Below are 22,500 nucleotides of genomic sequence, written 5' to 3' on the forward strand. Positions count from 1 at the left end.
TTGAAAGAAGTTTTTAAAATATGCAAAAAAATGTACATTTTAAATCAATGTATCACTGCACATTTCTTAATAGTAAAATAGTAAAAAACTTTTTTTTTTGTGCACAAAATGAAAAAATGCAATAAGATGGAATGAAATTACATTCTAGATCCATTACTTAAATATTAAAGCTTGGTTTCAGCCTCATATCTAATGCAAATTTGCTTGTCAGGTGACTTATATCTTGTAGGACGTTTATCTTGTAAATTCTGAATATACAGTGTAATCTAACACAAAGCTGTTCTACATGAAGAACAAATAATTATGTTATTATGTATTGCCACAGATGCACATTTTGCACCTGATATTAAGAAAACACCTAGCAATCACATCAAATCTACTGTGTTTTGCTGTTTGCATATTGCTAAGTATGCAGTTTTCAATTTGCAAAGTAAATCATTTCTTTCATCACACTGCGAATGGAAGGTCAAACACATTGCATTGTGGGAAACAGTAATGCACTTGGTTGCACACTGCACATTTTGAGGGCATTCTATGCATATAGAGAAACATGCTGCATATTGCAAACACAGTACGAATGGTATAGTGTTAGGTTAATGCACCATCAGTCTGTCTGTTCCAGCAGAAGCTGATCTGAGGCTCCGCAGGTGCTCCTTAAGTGATGCAGGGGAACAGAGTCATGTTGAGAGATGATAAAAGCATTTTGTTGTGAGCTCATGCCCTCAGACTCAGAGTTCAGATTGTGCTGCTCCTTTATAATCAGTGTTGGGGAAAGTTACTTTTAAAAGTAATGCCTTACAATATTGCGTTACTCCCTAAAAAAGTAACTAAATACGTTACTTAGTTACTTTTTATGGAAACTGGCGTTACTTTTTTGAAAAAGTAACTCAGATATTTTCTTGTAAATTAAAAAGTAATGCGTTACTTTACTAGTTACTTGAAAAAAGTAATCTGATTACGTAACTCGCGTTACTTGTAATGCATTACCCCCAACACTGTTTATAATGCACTGCATATATATATATACACACAATGAAATTACAGTAGCAGCCACTGATAATTTCTTCTTTTCTTCTTCTTCTTTTTCTTAGGAATTTTGATGGATGGCATGAAAACAGTTAAAATTCAGTTTGGACTCCAATTTTTATATATAATGTACACTTTACATTATATATAAATATACTGTCTTCTTTTCTCCTCTCCCTCGCTCCAGTTTTTCACAAGTTCATCAAACAACCGCAGTAAGAATTTTCATCAAGCACGGTGAGTAATGGCTTCTCCTATCATTGTTACTTGCACCTCTTGCCACATGTACAGTTTATCTATCTCTGTCGCTGATGAGGGATTCACATGTGATAAATGCAGGGAAATAGTTAGGCTGACAGAGAAGATTTCAGAATTAGAGACACGCATCCAAACTTTAATTGAGGACAGTAAGAATGTTAGGGCTCTAGATACGGCTTTGGATGCGTCTAGCTCAGGGATTCCTGTACATTGTTCAGTTCCAGAAACAGAGCCCCTGCAGCAGGGCAACTGGGTGACGGTGAGGCAGCGTAGTCGTGGGTCAAAACACCGCTCCTCTGTTCCGATCAAAACATTAAACAGGTTCTCCCCACTCAGTGATGCACCCACTGAGAAACCTGATGAAAGTGCTCTAGTTATTGGTGATTCTATTGTACGGAACGTGAATATAGAGACACCAGCCACCATAGTCAAATGTTTACCGGGAGCCAGAGCGCCTGACATCTTGGCAAATTTAAAAGTGCTGGCTAATGCTAAACGTAAATACAGTAAGATTGTTATTCATGCCGGCGCTAATGATGTGCGACTTCGCCAGTCGGAGATCACTAAAAATAACATTAAAGAGGTGTGTGAACTTGCAAGCACGATGTCAGACACTGTAATATGCTCTGGTCCCCTCCCTGCTTACCGTGGTGATGAGATGCATAGCAGATTGTCATCACTCAATGGCTGGATGTCTAAGTGGTGCCCACAGAATAACATAGGTTTCATAGACAATTGGACGAGCTTTTGGGGCAGACCTGACCTGTTGAAAAGAGATGGTCTTCATCCCTCCTGGGGTGGCGCCACTCTTCTCTCTAGAAATATGGCAAATAGTCTTAGTGTTTATACTTGACTAACTGGGGCCCAGGTCAGGAAGCAGACAGACTGGCTAAACCGACCGTCTGCTAGCTGCCTCCCGTCACAGAGGTCAGTTAATTCTCAGCACATAGAGACTTTTTCACCTAGATATCACACTATAGAGACTGTGTCTGTTCCCCGAACTAGAAAATACAAAAAACGTCCAAACCAAGTTAAGATTAACAATTTAATTGAGGTTCAACAAATAAAAAACAGAAGCAATATGGATAAACAAATGATAAAGCTTGGCTTATTGAATATCAGATCCCTTTCTACGAAAACACTTTTTGTAAATAATATGATCACTGATCATAATATAGATGTACTCTGTTTGACAGAAACCTGGCTAAAACCTGATGATTACATTATTTTAAATGAGTCCACCCCCCAAGATTACTGTTATAAACATGAGCCACGCCTAAAAGGCAAAGGTGGAGGTCTTGCTTCAATTTATAACAACGTTTTCAGGATTTCTCAGAGGGCAGGCTTCAAGTATAACTCATTTGAAGTAATGGTACTTCATATAACATTATCCAAAGAAACAAATGTTAATGATAAATCCCCTGTTATGTTTGTACTGGCTACTGTATACAGGCCACCAGGGCACCATACAGACTTTATTAAAGAGTTTGGTGATTTTACATCCGAGTTAGTTCTGGCTGCAGATAAAGTTTTAATAGTTGGTGATTTTAATATCCATGTTGATAATGAAAACGATGCATTGGGATCAGCATTTATAGACATTCTGAACTCTATTGGTGTTAGACAACACGTTTCAGGACCTACTCATTGTCGAAATCATACTCTAGATTTAATACTGTCACATGGAATTGATGTTGATGGTGTTGAAATTATTCAGCCAAGTGATGATATCTCAGATCATTATTTAGTTCTTTGCAAAATTCATATAGCCAAAATTGTAAATTCTACTTCTTGTTACAAGTATGGAAGAACCATCACTTCTACCACAAAAGACTGCTTTTTAAGTTATCTTCCTGATGTATCTAAATTCCTTAGCATATCCAAAACCTCAGAACAACTTGATGATGTAACAGAAACTATGGACTCTCTCTTTTCTAGCACTTTAAATAAAGTTGCTCCTTTACGCTTAAGGAAGGTTAAGGAAAACAGTTTGACACCATGGTATAATGAGCATACTCGCACCCTAAAGAGAGCAGCCCGAAAAATAGAGCGCAGCTGGAGGAAAACAAAACTAGAGGTATTTCGTATTGCTTGGCGGGAAAGTAACATATCCTACAGAAAAGCATTAAAAACTGCTAGATCCGATTACTTTTCTTCTCTTTTAGAAGAAAACAAACATAACCCCAGGTATTTATTCAATACAGTGGCTAAATTAACGAAAAATAAAGCCTCAACAAGTGTTGATATTTCCCAACACCACAGCAGTAATGACTTTATGAACTACTTTACTTCTAAAATCAATACTATTAGAGATAAAATTGCAACCATTCAGCCGTCAGCTACAGTATCACATCAGACAGTGCACTATAGATCCCCTGAGGAACAGTTCCACTCATTCTCTACTATAGGAGAGGAAGAATTGTATAAACTTGTTAAATCATCTAAACCAACAACATGTATGTTAGACCCTATACCATCTAAGCTCCTGAAAGAGGTGCTTCCAGAGGTCATAGATCCTCTTCTGACTATTATTAATTCCTCATTGTCATTAGGACATGTCCCCAAAACCTTCAAACTGGCTGTTATTAAGCCTCTCATCAAAAAACCACAACTTGACCCCAAAGAACTAGTTAATTATAGACCAATCTCGAATCTCCCTTTTCTGTCCAATATACTAGAAAAGGTGGTATCCACACAATTATATTCCTTCTTAGAGAAAAATGGTATATGTGAGGATTTCCAGTCAGGATTTAGACCGTATCATAGTACTGAGACTGCTCTTCTTAGAGTTACAAATGATCTGCTCTTATCATCTGATCATGGGTGTATCTCTCTATTAGTTTTATTGGATCTTAGTGCTGCGTTTGACACAATTGACCACAACATTCTTTTGCATAGACTTGAATACTTTGTTGGCATCAGTGGAAGTGCATTAGCATGGTTTAAATCGTACTTATATGACCGACATCAGTTCGTAGCAGTGAATGAAGATAAATCCTATCGATCACAAGTGCAGTATGGAGTACCTCAAGGCTCAGTACTAGGGCCGCTACTCTTCACGCTTTATATGTTACCCTTGGGAGATATCATCAGGAAACATGGTGTTAGCTTTCACTGTTATGCTGATGATACTCAGCTCTATATTTCTTCGCAGCCCGGTGAAACACACCAATTTGAAAAACTAATGGATTGCATAGTCGATATAAAAAACTGGATGACGAGTAATTTCTTACTGCTAAATTCTGAAAAAACAGAGGTGTTAATTATAGGACCTAAAAACTCTGCTTGTAATAACCTGGAACACTGTCTAAGACTTGATGGTTGCTCTGTCAATTCTTCATCATCAGTTAGGAACCTAGGTGTGCTACTTGATCGCAATCTTTCCTTAGAAAGCCACGTTTCTAGCATTTGTAAAACTGCATTTTTCCATCTCAAAAATATATCTAAATTACGGCCTATGCTCTCAATGTCAAATGCAGAAATGTTAATCCATGCATTTATGACCTCAAGGTTAGATTATTGTAATGCTTTATTGGGTGGTTGTTCTGCACGCTTAGTAAACAAACTACAGCTAGTCCAAAATGCAGCAGCAAGAGTTCTTACTAGAACCAGGAAGTATGACCATATTAGCCCGGTCCTGTCAACACTGCACTGGCTCCCTATCAAGCATCGCATAGATTTTAAAATATTGCTTATTACTTATAAAGCCCTGAATGGTTTAGCACCTAAGTATTTGAATGAGCTCCTTTTACATTATAATCCTCTACGTCCGCTACGTTCTCAAAACTCGGGCAATTTGATAATACCTAGAATATCAAAATCAACTGCAGGCGGCAGATCCTTTTCCTATTTGGCGCCCAAACTCTGGAATAACCTACCTAACATTGTTCGGGAGGCAGACACACTCTTGCAGTTTAAATCTAGATTAAAGACCCATCTCTTTAACCTGGCATACACATAACATACTAATATGCTTTTATTATCCAAATCCGTTAAAGGATTTTTAGGCTGCATTAATTAGGTAAACCAGAACCGGAAACACTTCCCATAACACCCTATGTACTTGCTACATCATTAGAAGAATGGCATCTACGCTAATATTTGTCTGTTTCTCTCTTGTTCCGAGGTCACCGTGGCCACCAGATCCAGTCTGTGTCCAGATCAGAGGGTCACTGCAGTCACCCGGATCCAGTACGTATCCAGACCAGATGGTGGATCAGCACCTAGAAAGGACCTCTACATCCCTGAAAGACAGCGGAGACCAGGACAACTAGAGCCCCAGATACAGATCCCCTGTAAAGACCTTGTCTCAGAGGAGCACCAGGACAAGACCACAGGAAACAGATGATTCTTCTGCACAATCTGACTTTGCTGCAGCCTGGAATTGAACTACTGGTTTCGTCTGGTCAGAGGAGAACTGGCCCCCCAACTGAGCCTGGTTTCTCCCAAGGTTTTTTTCTCCATTCTGTCACCGATGGAGTTTCGGTTCCTTGCCGCTGTCGCCTCTGGCTTGCTTAGTTGGGGACACTTCATCTACAGCGATATCGTTGACTTGATTGCAAATAAATGCACAGACACTATTTAACTGAACAGAGATGACATAACTGAATCCAATGATGAACTGCCTTTAACTCTCATTTTTGCATTATTGACACTGTTTTCCTAATGAATGTTGTTCAGTTGCTTTGACGCAATGTATTTTGTTTAAAGCGCTATATAAATAAAGGTGACATTGACATTGACATTGACATTGACTTTAAAACGCTTTGAGACATTATTTACTCAGAAATCGCTAGTAACTTTCACAAACAATTACAACGAGATGTCAAGTAAGACACTGAATTAAATGTGAATTTATTTCACAGAAAATTACAATAAACTTCGTGATTCTTTGTTAAATTTACAACTTTGAAAAACTGTAAAAAACATACACAATAATTTTACATTTATAAAATGTATTTATATTAAGTTTTTGTGTGTATGTACAAATAAAGCAATTATATAAATCATAATAAAATGCATTTATTAGATCTACGCCATTTATTTCCAACTGAATATATGTATATATATAGTTTTAGATGTATATCTATATATATCTAGAGAGAAATGTGTAAAATATATAGAAATTGCTATATTTATAAATACTACTATATTAATATTTATTTTTTAAATATTTCTAGAGAGAAAGAAATATAAAATATAAATAAAATTATATATTTATAAATACTATCATATTAATATAAATCATATATATAATATAATATAATATTTTGAGTCAATCTTATTTTTTTAACAGCTGTTAATCTGTTAGATATTAGAGAAAGCGATTAAATAAAATCCGTTTTTTAATTTTTTATTATTATTATATATTTTTTTACTTTGTTTAGGCATTTATTTATTTACATTTTAATATAGAATATATATATATATTTTTTTTGAATATCTTTTGAATATTTCTAGAGAGAAAGAAATATAAAATATAATTAAAATGATATATTTATAAATATTATCATATTAATATAAATCTTATCTTATATATATATATATATATATATATATATATATATATATATATATATATATATATATAAATATTTTGAGTCAATCTCCATTTTTTTACAGCTGTTAATCTGTTAGATATTAGATAAAGCGATTGAATAAAGTGTGTTTTTTTTTCTTTTTGGCATTTATTTATTAATATTTTAATTTAGAATATATATCTATTTAGTGTTTTTTTTTGTGTGTTTTTTTATAGAACCCAATATATATCAACAGGGCTGCTGATCATCAACCAACCTGATGAATTGTTGAATCAAAACTGATTCAATGTTGACTAAAAGCAGAATAAAGTGGTGAAGATTGCAGCATAAAACCACATACAGCGCATGTGGAGCTGCACGTAACGGTGAAGGACAGTGGCTTCATTATTTACAGACAGACCTTGAGAAATCTCTCCGATTTAATGGAGAGAAAGAAAAAAGCTAATCAGCAAGACTATGTGGATGCAATTACAACATCAAAGCCACAGGGCTCTTTAAAAACCACCAGAAAAAAGTCCTTACTGGCATTTTAAGGTAACTGTATGCAAATTCATCCCTGATGGAGTCATGTGGTTATCTGTCACGAGAAACATTAGACAAAGGAAAGCAGAATGAGCTTAAATGCATCCGTTTCTCAGACTTTTATTAGATCGGTAATGCATCCTCTGCAGGGAATGTGGTTGTGTTTTTTTACTGATATGTTATTATTTTAGAGTTTGGGGCTGAACATAGCCGATGATAAGATCCACAGATCTAGGCCTGACGAAAAGGGACACATCCTGAAAGGATTAAATGATACAAAAAGAGCGATGGTACAGCAGTAGATTGTATTGTGCATCTTCAAATTGTCTTTTAATTTCCTCGAGGAGAAAAACTTGTAATGATGTTGCTGAAATCCCTCTCTCGGGCTCAAAGCACCATCGCTGTGTGATTTTCAGAGGAATTATGAAGCAATGAAAGATGAAAATCTCATTCGAGCAGATGGTTTGGCTTTGTGTTATGCTACACTTTATATGATACTACAGTTTATAGATGTAGCAGAATGTTTTACACCCAACAAAAGACCACAGAGCGACATCAACAGAGACAACAACTAAAGTACTTCTTGTTCATTTTGCATTGCACAAATGAAAAACTGAATCTTGTTTCCAAAACTGTTTTAATCTCAAATGTGCACTGAACTGGACAAAGTCTACTTGAAAATACATAATCATTTTAATTCCCACTTTTGAGGAGGCTGAATGTCAAGTTCACCCTTTATCAACTCTTTCTTTATTCTTTATTAAATTAAGCAGCATTGTTTTGATTGGAATAAATTGCACAATAAAACCAGGAACATGGTAAACAGGTCGCTTTTGATTTTGTGTTGCAAAGATTGCATTAGTAATTGGCAGCCGTTTCAAGTAATGCCATGTAAGATTAGTGTAAATGCATTTTCATTTAAAAAGTAAAATAAAATGAATAACCCATGCATCCCATGCTGATTATGAGAAATATGCAAATGAGGGAATAAATGACGTCAGTTATGTTTTAAGTTGACATACATGTATATATAATTTTTGTGTTTAATATTGATATATATTTTTTGCTGCTGCTGCTGACGGTGAGAATCTCCTTAGGCCCAGTGGAGTCTTGTGAATTATTATTTTTTTTAAATATATATAATAGGCCTGTGGGTTTTTTTGTTTTTTTTTTAAAGCAGGTGAATAATTTCCGAGTGAGTTATATATATAGATATTATAAAAATTAGCGTTTAGTGGCTATGCATATTCACACACGGGAAAAGTGTGCTCAATTACAGCGATGCAAACTAATAAATTACAATGTTTCCCGTATGTTGTTGTTTTTGCAGTAACTTCATTAGTCAGCATTGGCTGTGCTCGCACACAGGATACACGAGTGCGCGGTCACGTGACGACCAGCTGCTCGGGGTCACGTGACTCGATCTCTCAGACGAGCAGCAGCAGCAGCATGGCATCTTCACAGCAGTGAGTTTCTTCTGTTTTAACTTACTCTAGATTTCGCTTTTATTCATAATCACGAGATAGCTGTGCGTGCTGTGCTTCTGTGTGTGCTGTGCTTCTGCGCATGCGTGTTTCCGCGCGTTCAGAGTCCAGAAGTCTTGCAGAAGTTTGTGTTTTTGTCTTAGTATCGCATTTCTGTTTTTATTTTGCGAATAAACACTAATTCTGACTGATTTTGGGTGGTGTAAATTCTCTTACAAAACCGGACTAATAGCATTAGTACAATACTATAGTACAGTGTCTAAAGTTTGTTTTATTGAAGCATTTTGTGTATGTTTTTTTTTATTATTATTATTTTTTTATTATATTATTATTTGTGGAAGTAAATGTGAATAAATAATCTATTATTATTACTATTTGAAAAAAGTATTACTTACTTTCAGCTGTTATATTGTATTTCATGTCTATCTGTGACACTGAAGACTGAGAAATGATGCTGAAAATCCAGCTGTGCATCACAGGAATAAATTGCATTTGAATTCTTCTATCCCTTTAAGTTTTGCCTGATGTTTTTCAGCTCTTCTAGCAGAAAGAATTCCTCTGTCATGATGGGATCGAATCCAGCTCTTGCATAACAGTCACAAGCTCTTAGTTTCGTCTCAGCAGATTTTTTGAGCACGATTATGTGTGTAGCAACCATTAACACAGTTTGTGTGTGTATTAAATAAATAGAAAAGCAAAATAACTTTTAGTTTGTGGTTAAAGTGCATGCTCCCAGTATTGATTTGCAGTGTTTTCTTGAGTGACATGTATGTGTTTGTGTCGTGTGTGACAGGAAGGCAGTGTTTTGGCTGGGAAAGGACACTCTGAGGGTTTCGGCCGCCCTGTTTGCAGAGAACCGAGAGCGTTTGTGTCGAGGCCTGAGAGCTGAGAAGGATCTTCAGGCTGGATCTGTGCTGGTTCTTCAGGGAGGAGAACAGAAGCAGAGATACTGCACAGACACCGATGTGCTCTTCAGACAGGTGCGACCATTAAAACACACGTTAGCATGCATTCATCTTCATTAAGCGCCTGATCATGATTATTCAATCCAATCACTATCATTCAAGGATAGCCACAATAATTGTGCAGTTTAAGTCTAATTCACAGTTTGCCATCCAATTATAAGTGCTAAACGTAGTGCCATCAAACACACAATATTGTGTCTCCTTTAATAATATAAGAAGAAAAAACATTGTTATAAAATGCACAAAGTTAGCCAGTCGTAAGCTTTTATATGAAATGCAGGTTTGTGGGTTTAATAAGATGTTATATTATATTACTATAAATAATTAGTTATATATTATGAATTTCACAGCATTAAAGTAAATTATAAAGTAGATTTTATATATAATATATAAATTTAAATTAAATAAACATATGTAGTTCCCTTTCATAGGTCACTTCGATGCTGCGGTGACGTCACCGTATGGGAACACCCCTCGGTGTGACGAATGTCTGAAGCCCTATACCATCCCGCCAATCCTATTGGCCAAATAGCGCTTGGCAAAGCCCTACGCATGCGTACGCATCGTATACCTGGGTGCCGCGCGCCATTTCGCTCAGATTTCATTCCTTCAGGGAAGCGAATCATCTGTGCCCTAGGATTCATCTCGCGTTCTCAGCGGTTTCTACGAGCAGTGTTAACTCCTCTTTGCGGACGCGATGAGTCAACGAAAGGTAAGAGCCTTATAATGGGTTTATCATTAGAGGTTCGTTTGAAGCCTCTCTACATGTTCTCTCCAGAAAAAAAAAAAAAAAAAGGAATCCGCACTCTGGAGTGTATTTCTATAAGTCGCCTCGCGTCTAACCCCCACCGTTTCGCTTCTGCGGGCGCCGAGGCCCCGCACGAGGTGTTGGTTAGGGGCGATATGTGCGGCTTGACTATGAATACAGTGATGCACTGGAGTTTTCCCACTTGCTCGCTCTCACTCACTCGAGCGTGGTAATCAGCAGATTTGCTTTTTCAAACTATGTTTGTCCAACATGCGTTTCTCTCCCTCCGAGCGGACAGGAGAAACGCGCCTCCCCTTCCTCAGTGAGCTATTTATGTGGCTACCCGCGTGGTGGATAAACTACCCCCCCCACCCCACCTCGTGAGCCGCTACCCTTCTCACGGACCTCCACCAAGAGGTTTCGAGGTCCTGGAAGCAGCCTTAATCAGCGCACGTCACGAACACCGCGGGTTTCGCCACCATTGCTGACATGGCGGACTGCTGTTACAGCGATGTCGCTTTTTCACTACTCTCTTTATATTCAAAAAAGAAAAGGCGGTTCTTAACGAGAAAGCCTCTCGTCCTCAACCCCCACGCTCTAACATTCACTGTCTCGCAGCAAAGGCACCTCGAGCATCATTGGATTGAGCTATCATTTGAGCGCCCCCTCAGACACTCTGCTGACAAAGACGGCCAGTTTATGATGGCTCACACAGCTGCCGCGTTCTCGCTAGCGGCGTGGCCCGATGTTTATCTTGTTGGATTAAATCCTGCCGTGGATACGCTTCAGGATTATACACAACGAAACGCAGCGAGTTTGACGCATGCGCTTTCCTTCCTGTTCGCCAGGGACTGTGCCCTCCACCAGAGGGTGCTGTTGGACTGCTAATGCACATCTAACCCTCTCACTGCAGTCCCCACACTCTAACATTGACTGTCTCGCAGCAAACAGCGCTTTGAGCAGCATTGGATCGAGCTGTAATGCCAAACGCTCCTTCAGACTCCTTCTCTTTTTCGCTAGCATCAGAGCCCGATGTTCAATCTGTTGGCCTAATTCCTGCCGTGGACATGTTTCAGGATTATACACAACGAGACGCAGCGGCTCTTACGCATACACTTCCCGTGTGCACGAACGCCACAAGCTTTTCGTGCCCGGACATTTTAACGTGTATGACAGCTTTGCAGGAAGCGGAAAATATGAGACCGCTAGTATTGTTTCGGACCACGTGGGAACGCTTGCCCGACATTTCTCAGTGGGTGTTACGCGTAATTTGTCACGGATACACCATTCAGTTTCGAAGAGGCCCGCCTCCTTTCCGCAGAATTCTTTCCACGGTGGTGAAACCGATGGATATAGCGGTGCTGCGACAGGAGATGTCAACTCTGCTGAGCAAAGGGGCTATAGAAGAAGTACACCCCTCTCAGATGGAGGCAGGGTTTTTACAGCCGTTATTTTGTGGTACCAAAAAAAAAAAAAAAACAAGTGGCGGATTGCGACCCATTCTGGATTTACGCCGTCTGAATCTTGCACTCAGGCCGAGCAAATTCAAGATGTTGAAGGTAAAGTCTATTTTGTCTCCGATTCAACCAAACGACTGGTTTGTCACGATCGATCTGAAGGATGCAAACTTTCATATTCAGATCATCAAGAGACACAGGAAGTTCCTCAGATTCAATTTAGAGGGCAAAGCGTATCAGTACCGCGTTCTTCCCTTTGGCTTAGCTCTGGCTCTCCGTACTTCCTCAAAATGCATGGATGCAGCTCTGGCCCCGTTGTGGCTCCAGGGCATTCGTGTTTTGAACTACTTAGACGATTAACTGGTGATAGCACAATCGCAGACTCAAGCACACTCTCATCTGGATCTTGTACTGAATCATTTAAACAGCCTGGGCTTACGCACGAATTTCCAGAAAAGTGTTTTAATCCCCTCTCAACGGATAACCTTCTGGGAATAGACTTGGACTCTCACGCGATGACAGCGAAGCTTTCTCTCCCGCGCGCTCAGTCGATTGAATCATGCGTGCGGCGCTTCAAAAGCGGGTCGCACAGTGACAGTGAGATTGTGCCTCAGACTTTTAGGTCTAATGGCAGCGGCATTCCCCGTAAATCGTCAATCTATAATAAATAAATATATATATATATATATTATAAAATGTTTCATGAATTTATTTATTTTTTTAATTATTTAAAAGTTTATTTGTAAATATTTATTTATATTTTATTGTAATAAATATTTATAAATATTTATTTTTATCATTTTTTGTCATTTTAAATAATTTTTTATTTATTTATTTATTAAACTTTGTTTTAAATAAATATACATTGAAAATTATTACTCATTGTTAGATAATGTATTAACTAATCTTAACTAAGTTATTATTGTTAACTAAAACTGAAACTAAAATTAAAATAAATTTAAAAAGCATACTTGAAATAAGATTTTATTTAAATGCTATTTCAGCGAGTTGCAAAGGCACATTTCTCATTTTAATTTAATTTAACTTTTACTAAAAACAATATACTAAAATAACTATAACTAAAAACATAAAAAAATTGCATAATAAAATAGCAAATAAATCAATAAAAATAGCAAAATTACAAAAACACAACAAAATTATTAAAAATGTAACTAAAATGAAAATGGAAAATAAAAATTATGAATAAAAACTACAGTATAATGTATTTCAATTAGACTAAAATAACACTGAATGGGAACTTATTGTAAAGTGATACCAAACTTTTTACTTTTGATCTGAAAACGTAAAAAAATAGTCACCTTTAAAAAAAACTACTAAATAATAAAAAAGCACCTGATTTTTGTGACTTGTGAACGATGCATTTACAGCATGCATCAACACGCTCTTTTGTTTCTAAATGATTATTGAGTGTTGGTAAGTGGTGCTATTGTTTATGTCATGCTAAATGGTAATTTGCGTTGGCAAGAGGCGTGTGAGTTCAGACCTTTTATTTCAGCTCTACGCTTGGGTGTCTGATAGAGACCCCTAATTAACTGCATTTACATAAATTGATTGAACATAATGAGCAGCGTGTTTCTCATTCATTAGATACAAAAAGGTGCACACCCTGTGTTGTTTTGGCAGAGATTGTCTCATGCAGCGAGGCTTGCGATTGAGTTTTGTGATGTTTACTACTCGAGGGCTTCCTGCTTTCTTCATAATTTAACTGTAAATAATTCATAACCATTAATTTGCTTGTCTTGTGTTGTAGTTTTTGCTTCTTTTTGAAGCGTTGATATGCACATTTGTGATTTGAATAAAATGCATGGCACTTTTCTAATTTGTGCGTGTGAGTTTGCATGTATCCGGCGGTGGTTTTGTTGCAATGCTCTGTTACGAAGTCCTCACTGAACGCACACAAACTCTGAAATGCACTTAAGACAATAAAATGAGTCGAACACAAAGGCGTGGATTTGATTATCTGATTGCGTTCAGCCTCGGCACAGAAGAAGATTGACTAAGAATGGCCTCATTATTATTCATGATGGTGAATTTGAATTAAATTGGCTGCTGCCTACAAGATGTTGAACTGGAATGAAAAGATACTTTGAGAGAAATTCAACACAACAGAGAGCTTTCATTAGTTCAACACAAGTACAACAAAAGCTTTGCAACCAATTTCAAACTTTTGATTGCATTCATTCGTTCGTTCAGTCAGTTGTTCATTAATTCATTCAGTTGTTCATTCGTCCATTCATTGATTCAGTGATTCAGTGATTCATTCAGTTGTTCATTCATTCATTCATTCATTCATTCATTTATTCATTTATCCATTCATTCAGTTGCTCTCCGTTCGTTCATTCAGTTGTTCGTTCATTCGTTTGTTTGTTCAATCATTCATTTATTTAGTTGTTTATTCATTAATTTGCTCATTCATTCATTCAGTTGTTCATTCGTCCATTAATTGATTCATTCTTTCATTCAGTTGTTCATTCTTTCATTCAGTTGTTCATTCACCCATTCATTGATTGATTGATTCATTCATTCATTCAGTTGCTCGTCCGTTCATTCATCCATTCATTCAGTTGCTCGTCCGTTCATTCATTCAGTTGTTCGTTCAATCATTCATTTATTTAGTTGTTTATTCATTAATTTGCTCATTCATTCATTCATTCAGTTGTTCATTCGTCCATTAATTGATTCATTCTTTCATTCAGTTGTTCATTCATTCAGTTGTTCATTCATCCATTCATTGATTGATTGATTCATTCATTCATTCAGTTACTCGTCTGTTCATTCATCCATTCATTCAGTTGCTCGTCTGTTCATTCATCCATTCATTCAGTTGCTCGTCCGTTCATTCATCCATTCATTCAGTTGCTCGTCCGTTCATTCATTCAGTTGTTCGTTCATTCGTTCGTTTGTTCAATCATTCATTTATTTAGTTGTTTATTCATTAATTTGCTCATTCATTCATTCATTCAGTTGTTCATTCGTCCATTAATTGATTCATTCTTTCATTCAGTTGTTCATTCTTTCATTCAGTTGTTCATTCATTGATTGATTGATTCATTCATTCATTCAGTTGCTCGTCCGTTCATTCATCCATTCATTCAGTTGCTCGTCCGTTCATTCATTCAGTTGTTCGTTTGTTTGTTCAATCATTCATTTATTTAGTTGTTTATTCATTAATTTGCTCATTCATTCATTCATTCATTCATTCATTCAGTTGTTCATTCGTCCATTAATTGATTCATTCTTTCATTCAGTTGTTCATTCATTCAGTTGTTCATTCATCCATTCATTGATTGATTGATTCATTCATTCATTCAGTTGCTCGTCCGTTCATTCATCCATTCATTCAGTTGCTCGTCCGTTCATTCGTCCATTCATTCAGTTGCTCGTCCGTTCATTCATTCAGTTGTTCGTTCATTCGTTCGTTTGTTCAATCATTCATTTATTTAGTTGTTTATTCATTAATTTGCTCATTCATTCATTCATTCGTTCATTCATTCATTCGTTCATTCATTCATTCATTCATTCATTCAGTTGTTCATTCGTCCATTAATTGATTCATTCTTTTATTCAGTTGTTCATTCTTTCATTCAGTTGTTCATTCATCCATTCATTGATTGATTGATTGATTCATTCATTCAGTTGCTCGTCCGTTCATTCATTCAGTCATTCATTCAGTTGTTCGTTCATTCGTTCGTTTGTTCAATCATTCATTTTAGTTGTTTATTCATTCATTTGCTCATTCATTCATTCAGTTGTTCATTCGTCCATTAATTGATTCATTCTTTCATTCAGTTGTTCATTAATTCGTTCAGTTGTTCATTCACCCATTAATTGATTCATTCTTTCATTCAGTTGTTCATTAATTCATTCAGTTGTTCATTCATTCGTTCGTTTGTTCAATCATTCATTCATTTGCTTGTTCATTCATTCATTCAGTTGTTCATTCATTCATTAATTTAATTATTTGTATTTCTAACGTTTTATGTATTTGATTTATAATTTTTTTTTATAATGTAAAATAAAAATAAAATACAATTTTAAATGATAGAAAATAATGAATTAAAAAAGGTAAAAATGCTAAAATGATTTACAATTTATCATATTTTATAAACATAATATTTTTCATTATATATTAGATGATATTACAATTTATAATATGTTTATTTTAATGTTTCTACATTATAATATGTTTTATAATTTTAAATAAGTTATTTGTTTTATCATTTTTAAAATATATTAATTGTATAATTTTTTATTATTATTTATTTTTTTCATTTTAAATATATTGTTTATTTTTTCATTTAATATTTCTTTTTTTATTAATATACATTTAATTATTTAATTATTAATATCTGGAAAATGTGATGTTTAACATGTTCATACTAACAAATTAAATCTGTTATTTAAACATCTACTCTTATGGCACTTTTTTATGGCATTTTTATTTATCTTGTTTGCTTGTTAGTTACTTCAGACAGTCGCTCAGTCATTCCAATCATTGACCCGAATGAGAAAACTGAACGTAGAAGAAGACCAAATGTGTGCATTGTGTGTAATGCATTGCATTATGAATTGCATTCAGGCGAATTTTGTAGCCCAGCAATGCATAAAATCATTCTTCACACCTAAATCCACAATAAACAAAAACCAATGTTACATAATTAACCATCTGTATCAATAACACTGAATAGTCTCTGTGTTTTGGCTTATTTACAGGTTACACACGTGTAGAGTGTGTGTGTATGTAAATGAGTCACTTGATGATGTAAAGATCTGTGTGTCGCTCTGCAGGAGTCGTTTTTCCACTGGACCTTCGGTGTGACGGAGGCTAACTGCTACGGAGCCATCGACGTCGACTCCAAGAAATCCATCCTGTTTGTTCCCAAGCTGCCGGAGAGCTACGCCACATGGATGGGCGAGTGCGTGACGCTCCCGTTCAGGATGTGCATGTGTGATTTGAGCAGTGTTGTGCTAGTTACTAAGAAATAGTAACTAGTTACAGTTACTAGTTACTTCATTCAAAAAGTAACTCAGTTACTTTGTTGATTACTTACACCAAAAAGTAATGCATTACTGTTAAAAGTAACTTTTTAGTTACTTTTTTAAAGAACGTTCTTTAATGTTCCCATTAATGTCCTTTTATGCGTTACGGTCTATACGAACACAAAACTGACTTAAACAAAGTAATTTTTAAACACTATTTTATTTAAGTCAGACCAGCACAAACTGAATATTGTATATCACTGAAATAAATAACAAAACAAGGTGAATAATATGTTACGAATCAAAAACTAAAGTGGCTTCTGCATCATAAAAGCTGTGGTGTTGAGCCCTTAAAAATGTTCCTTTCACAGCTTAAGTATGAAAACTATCAACAATGGACAACATAACACAAAACATGTTGAAATAAATAAATGAAAGCAATCTGAATTATTCAAAATCAATTTCGAAAAAACTCAACACCAAACAACTGCTATTATTGACAACCATAAATGGTATGCATTAAAAATAAATCGAAAATAATAATAATAATATATATATATATATAAATGCTTTTTAAAAATTAAATCTATGTTATCATGCTAATGAGCTGCCTGAATGTGATGGGACGTTGGAGCTTAGCTTAAAATCACAAAAATAACCTATAAATTAAAATGCTAAAAATAACTTTATTTGTATCATTATTATATATTATTATACAGGTTATGCATACAAAGCTTTTATCCAAAACGACTTACAAAAGAGGAACAAATTACTCCAGAGTCAGTCACAATGCCCGGTTTATTATACAATAATAATCAAGTGTTAAGATTATCACAAATTGAACAAGATTTTGATGCACATCTTTCTTAATTGTTCCACCTTGTACTACACTTGATAGAAAATCACTTTACTGTAGGCATGTTCCACATAATAATATTCAATAAAACTTTGTTAACAGGTAGGAGCTTGCTGCATGAATCCGTGAGTACGGTTTACAAATCTGAGCGAACAGATTGGAAATTACATTTGACTAAAAGGTTTTTGTCTTTATGCTCAACTAAAGTGAAATCTTCAGTCAAAATTAATTAATTTAAAAATGTAACAGACAATGCACCATGGTAACGGTAACGGAGTTAATTTTGTTTAAAAAGTAATGCGTTACAGTATTAGTTACTGTCAAAAGTAACATACTTATTAATAATGTGTTACTGCCCAACACTGGATTTGATTAACTTTGGAGACTGCAAACATTTAATTTCTACATCTTTTTATAGTTTCACCAGAATGTATTTCTCAATTTCCTTCCGAGACCCTCTGTGATTTATTAAATTAAATTATAAATTTAAAAAGGAATATTCCTGGTTTAATAAGCGATGCTGTTTTTACTGAATACTGAAGAAAAATGTTTGGAGAATAATGAAATGGTTGACCTATATAGTAAATATTTCGATTATTTTTTTTTTTTTACGTTATTATATTTACATTTTAAATATTTGTATTTAAAATAAATGTGTATTGTATAAATATAAATGTTAAACATGTACACACAAATATTTCATAAACTGTAAATATATATATATTTAAAATGCAAAATATAAAAATATATATTTCAAAAACAGCTACATTTGTTTTATATTTATATTCATATTTATAATATTATTAGATTATTATAAGCATATAATAATTATTAGTTTATATTTTAATATTTATATTGAAATAAGTATGTAATACATAAATACAAATATTAAACATATTTTACCATATTACATTTCTTTTATTTAAAATGTAAATATTTAATATATAAGGATATATACACACACACACACACACATATATATATATATATATATATATATATATATATATATATACTAGATATCTATTTATCTATTTTATATTTTCAGTATTTATATTTTAATACATTTATTATTAGTTTATTATAATTCTAATAATAATACTTACTATTTATATACAACTCAGTTTAATCTTTATACAAAAGTTTAGGGTCAGTGTGTTTTTAAATGTTTTTATGCATGTCTCTTCTGTTCACCAATAATGCATTTATTTGATTTAAAATACAGAAAAAAATGAAATATTATTAAAATTTACAATAATTGTTTTCTATGTAAATATCGGTTTAAGTGTAATTTATTTCTGTGATGCACGGCTGTATTTCCAGCATCAGTCTTCAGTGTCACATGATCTTCAGAAATCATGAAAATATGATGATTTACTGCTCAAGAAACATTTCTGATTTAATGTGCGGTTTGAAAAGGAGTGCATGAATACTTCACTTCCAAGAAGCAAACACACTTTGACATCAAGAGTTCATTTACTTGAAGAGAAGTGCAGTCTTTGTCAGCGTTTTCATCAGAGTAATCATTAAAAAGAAATCTTCTGTGATCTTGTAATAACAAGAAGGATCTTAACGAAGTACATCAACTTCATGGGAAGTTCTCATTAAAGCCGGATCTGTCTTGACAGGATCTATCCTCGTGAACACTTCAAGGAGAAATACGCCGTCGATCAGGTGCATTACACCACTGACGTAAGTACACTTTTTATGGTTATTTACTGTAGTGATTTTATGTTTTCTGTGCTTCGTTTGCATGCTTCTGCATGATTTTTGCATGTTGAATAAAATCAAACCAATTCATTACTTGAAATTAAATAAAAATGAACTGAAATAAAATACAAAAAGCAGACATTTTATTTCAGGTAGTTTCTAAGCTAAACGTTTAGTTTGTTGACGTTCTAAAATAACTAAAAGTAAATTAAATAAACATAAATAAAATAAACATTAAAATAAATAAAATAAAAATGATCAATAGTTGAAATAAAATAACAATAAAATATACAAAAACACTTATTTCAGCTGGTTGCTTTGGATTATTCAAAGCAAAATTTATTTATTTTTTATTTTTTTTATTTAAGTCGACGCACTAAAATAAATTAAACTTATTTCAACTAGTTGCTAAATTTTCATTTAGTTTGTTGAAGTTCTAAAATAAATAAATCTAAAAGGAAGTAAAAATAACACAATAAAACATTGCTTGAAATAAAATCAACATTATCTGAAATAATAACAAAAAAATTATATTTTATTTTAGCTGCCAATGCAATATATACATGAATAAAATATTTTCATTACTTGAAGAAAAGTAAACATGAACTGAAATAAAATACATAAAACAAATTTTATTTCAGGTAGTTTCTAAGCTAAAAATGTAGTGTGTTGAAGTTCTAAAATAAAACTAAAATAACTAAAACCATAAAAAAATATATATTTACTTGAAATAAAAATAAAATGAACTGAAATAAAATAATTATATTTCTTTCAGCTAGTTTCAACATTTCTCATTTTCATTTGAAAATATGTTCTAAAATAACTAAAACTAAATGAAGTAAAGCTAAACATAAAACCATAAAAAACACTTACTTGAAATAAAATCAACATTAACTGAAATAAATAAAAATATTACAATGGTAAACAAAAATAATAAAACAAAAAAATTAAATAAAACTTAATTTTATAATATTTGTTTCAGCTAGTTGGAAAGGAAACGTTTCTCATTTTCATTTTCAAGTATAACTAAATTAAAACTAAAATCTAAAACGGGATTAAAAATCACATGGACTTGAAGAAAAAATTACAAAAACACTCAAATATCAAAGATTCTAATATAACTGGTTTGTTTAAATGTCAGAATTGTTATTTTTATTTTGAGATTTCAGGAAATCTGTCCGTTTTTCCAATTCCTTTTGCTGATGCTGTAGTGGAAATGCTTAAGTTTCTTTAAGTAGCTCAGATGCAGATATTGAGTTATTGACGCTCATGAGTCTGGTTTCTGTGGGTTTGTCCAGGTCTGATCCCGTCTAACTCTCTAATATATCTCGAGCTCGTTTGCTGATTGCTTTAATGACAGTCATTTTCCACTTACCGTGTGTTTCTATTCAGCGCAGCGGGCCAGAATGTCAAATGGAAACACAATTGATTTTGTTTGCATTGATTTTAAGACATTTTGAGCCCATTCATCTTGATCACTGATTTCTGCAACTCATACAATTAGAGTAATTAAGAGTGTTTGACACGCCTGCCAGACTCAATTAAGTTTGAGTTTTGTTCAGATGTTTTAAGAGTCGGTCGTTTATCTTGCATGTCATTTCTTTCTCCTCACCATCTGTCTTGTGCTTTCAGCAATAGTTTTGGTGTTTTGTTTTTAATAACTCTGATTAATGTAATATTTCAGTCCTTTGCCATCTGTTCAGTATTTATTTTAGATTAAACAGAGTTTGATTAGGAATATTATCACCAATACCGAGAACTGGTGTTTTTTTGGACTGATTTAGACTTTTTTTAGATCGTGAATTGGTGGGTTTTTGTTAAATGTGAGCCAAAATCATCACAATTAAAAGAACCAAATATTTAAACTAGACTTCAGTCTGTGTGCATTGAATTTATTTAATACACGAGTTTCACAATTTGAGTTGAATTACTGAAATAAATGAACTTTCCACATCATTCTGTTTCATTGAGATGCACCTGTATATGTGAAAGTGCATGATCCAAACTTTTCAATTTAAAAAAAAAAATTACATTCATGAACGAAAACATTTTGTAACATGATTATATCAGGTGTTCCTTCCCACAATGCTTTGCTCATTCTGTTCACACAACATTATTATGTTGATTTTCACTGATATTCCTGCAAAGCCAATGCAAGGATCCGCTCTAACGAAAGCTTTCGTCCACAGATTGCAGATGTGCTGACCGAGATGAAGCCGAGTGTCCTGCTCACACTGGTGAGATCTTCCTCGTTTACTTCACAAGAAGGATTTCAAGAATGCAAGCATTACTTTGTTTTATTTGGACTATGGTATTAAAAATAAATAATAATAATAATGTATTTAAGATCTTTATCATAGATTTCATGTTAAGTTTATCAAGGTGGCAACCATGCGTTTTAGTGTTGTTTGGATTATAATGCATATTTAAATTGTATTATTATTATATAGTAATTGTAATTTACATAATACAGTATGCATGAAACAAAATAAAATAATAAAAAAATTTATTGTAATGTTTTACATAAAACATAATTATTCAACTAGTTATATTATAAAATAATATATGCAAAAACGTAAAATTTATTTTTAACATTATTTTTATATTTAATATCTATTTAAGATACTTACATTTCATGTTAAGTCAATCAAGATGGCTTTTGTCTTATATAAAATAATTTAAATATATTATTATCATTATTATATACAGTAATTGTAAAGTACATAATATGCATGGAACAAAATAATATAATATAAATCGTTTATTTTAATGTTTTATAAAGTGAAATAAAACACTTATTCAACTATTTATATATTAATGTGTACTTTATTAATTTATGATAATAAAATAATATATATTAAAAACAACTGTAAATGTTATTTATTAATATTTTTATTATCATTTTAATATTTAATATCTATTAAATATACTTA

At 33.6% G+C, this 22,500-nt stretch overlaps 1 protein-coding gene and 1 long non-coding RNA gene across 4 annotated transcripts in view; both read left to right on the plus strand.

Moving 5' to 3' along the window:
* The first annotated feature begins 7,028 nt into the window (after positions 1 to 7,028).
* LOC132156405 (uncharacterized) lies at positions 7,029 to 7,871 on the plus strand. The gene is made up of 3 exons (XR_009437408.1): positions 7,029 to 7,090; positions 7,259 to 7,358; positions 7,538 to 7,871. It is a non-coding gene; the product is annotated as an uncharacterized LOC132156405 (long non-coding RNA).
* Positions 7,872 to 8,661: 790 nt separating this feature from the next.
* The window catches only part of LOC132156404 (xaa-Pro dipeptidase-like), an 85,038-nt gene continuing 71,199 nt past the window's right edge, over positions 8,662 to 22,500 (plus strand). For 2 of the 3 annotated variants that reach the window (XM_059565408.1, XM_059565407.1), the window contains exons 1-5: positions 8,662 to 8,812; positions 9,624 to 9,810; positions 16,810 to 16,937; positions 19,486 to 19,549; positions 21,757 to 21,804. In XM_059565408.1, the coding sequence (XP_059421391.1) occupies positions 8,796 to 8,812; positions 9,624 to 9,810; positions 16,810 to 16,937; positions 19,486 to 19,549; positions 21,757 to 21,804 (444 nt within the window). In that variant the 5' untranslated portion in view covers positions 8,662 to 8,795. Of the gene's footprint in view, positions 8,813 to 9,365; positions 9,474 to 9,623; positions 9,811 to 16,809; positions 16,938 to 19,485; positions 19,550 to 21,756; positions 21,805 to 22,500 lie in introns of all 3 variants that reach the window. The other variant, XM_059565409.1, reaches the window with a different exon arrangement.

The sequence above is a fragment of the Carassius carassius genome, chromosome 13, assembly GCF_963082965.1.
Source record: "Carassius carassius chromosome 13, fCarCar2.1, whole genome shotgun sequence".
NCBI classification, from domain to species: Eukaryota; Metazoa; Chordata; class Actinopteri; order Cypriniformes; family Cyprinidae; genus Carassius; species Carassius carassius.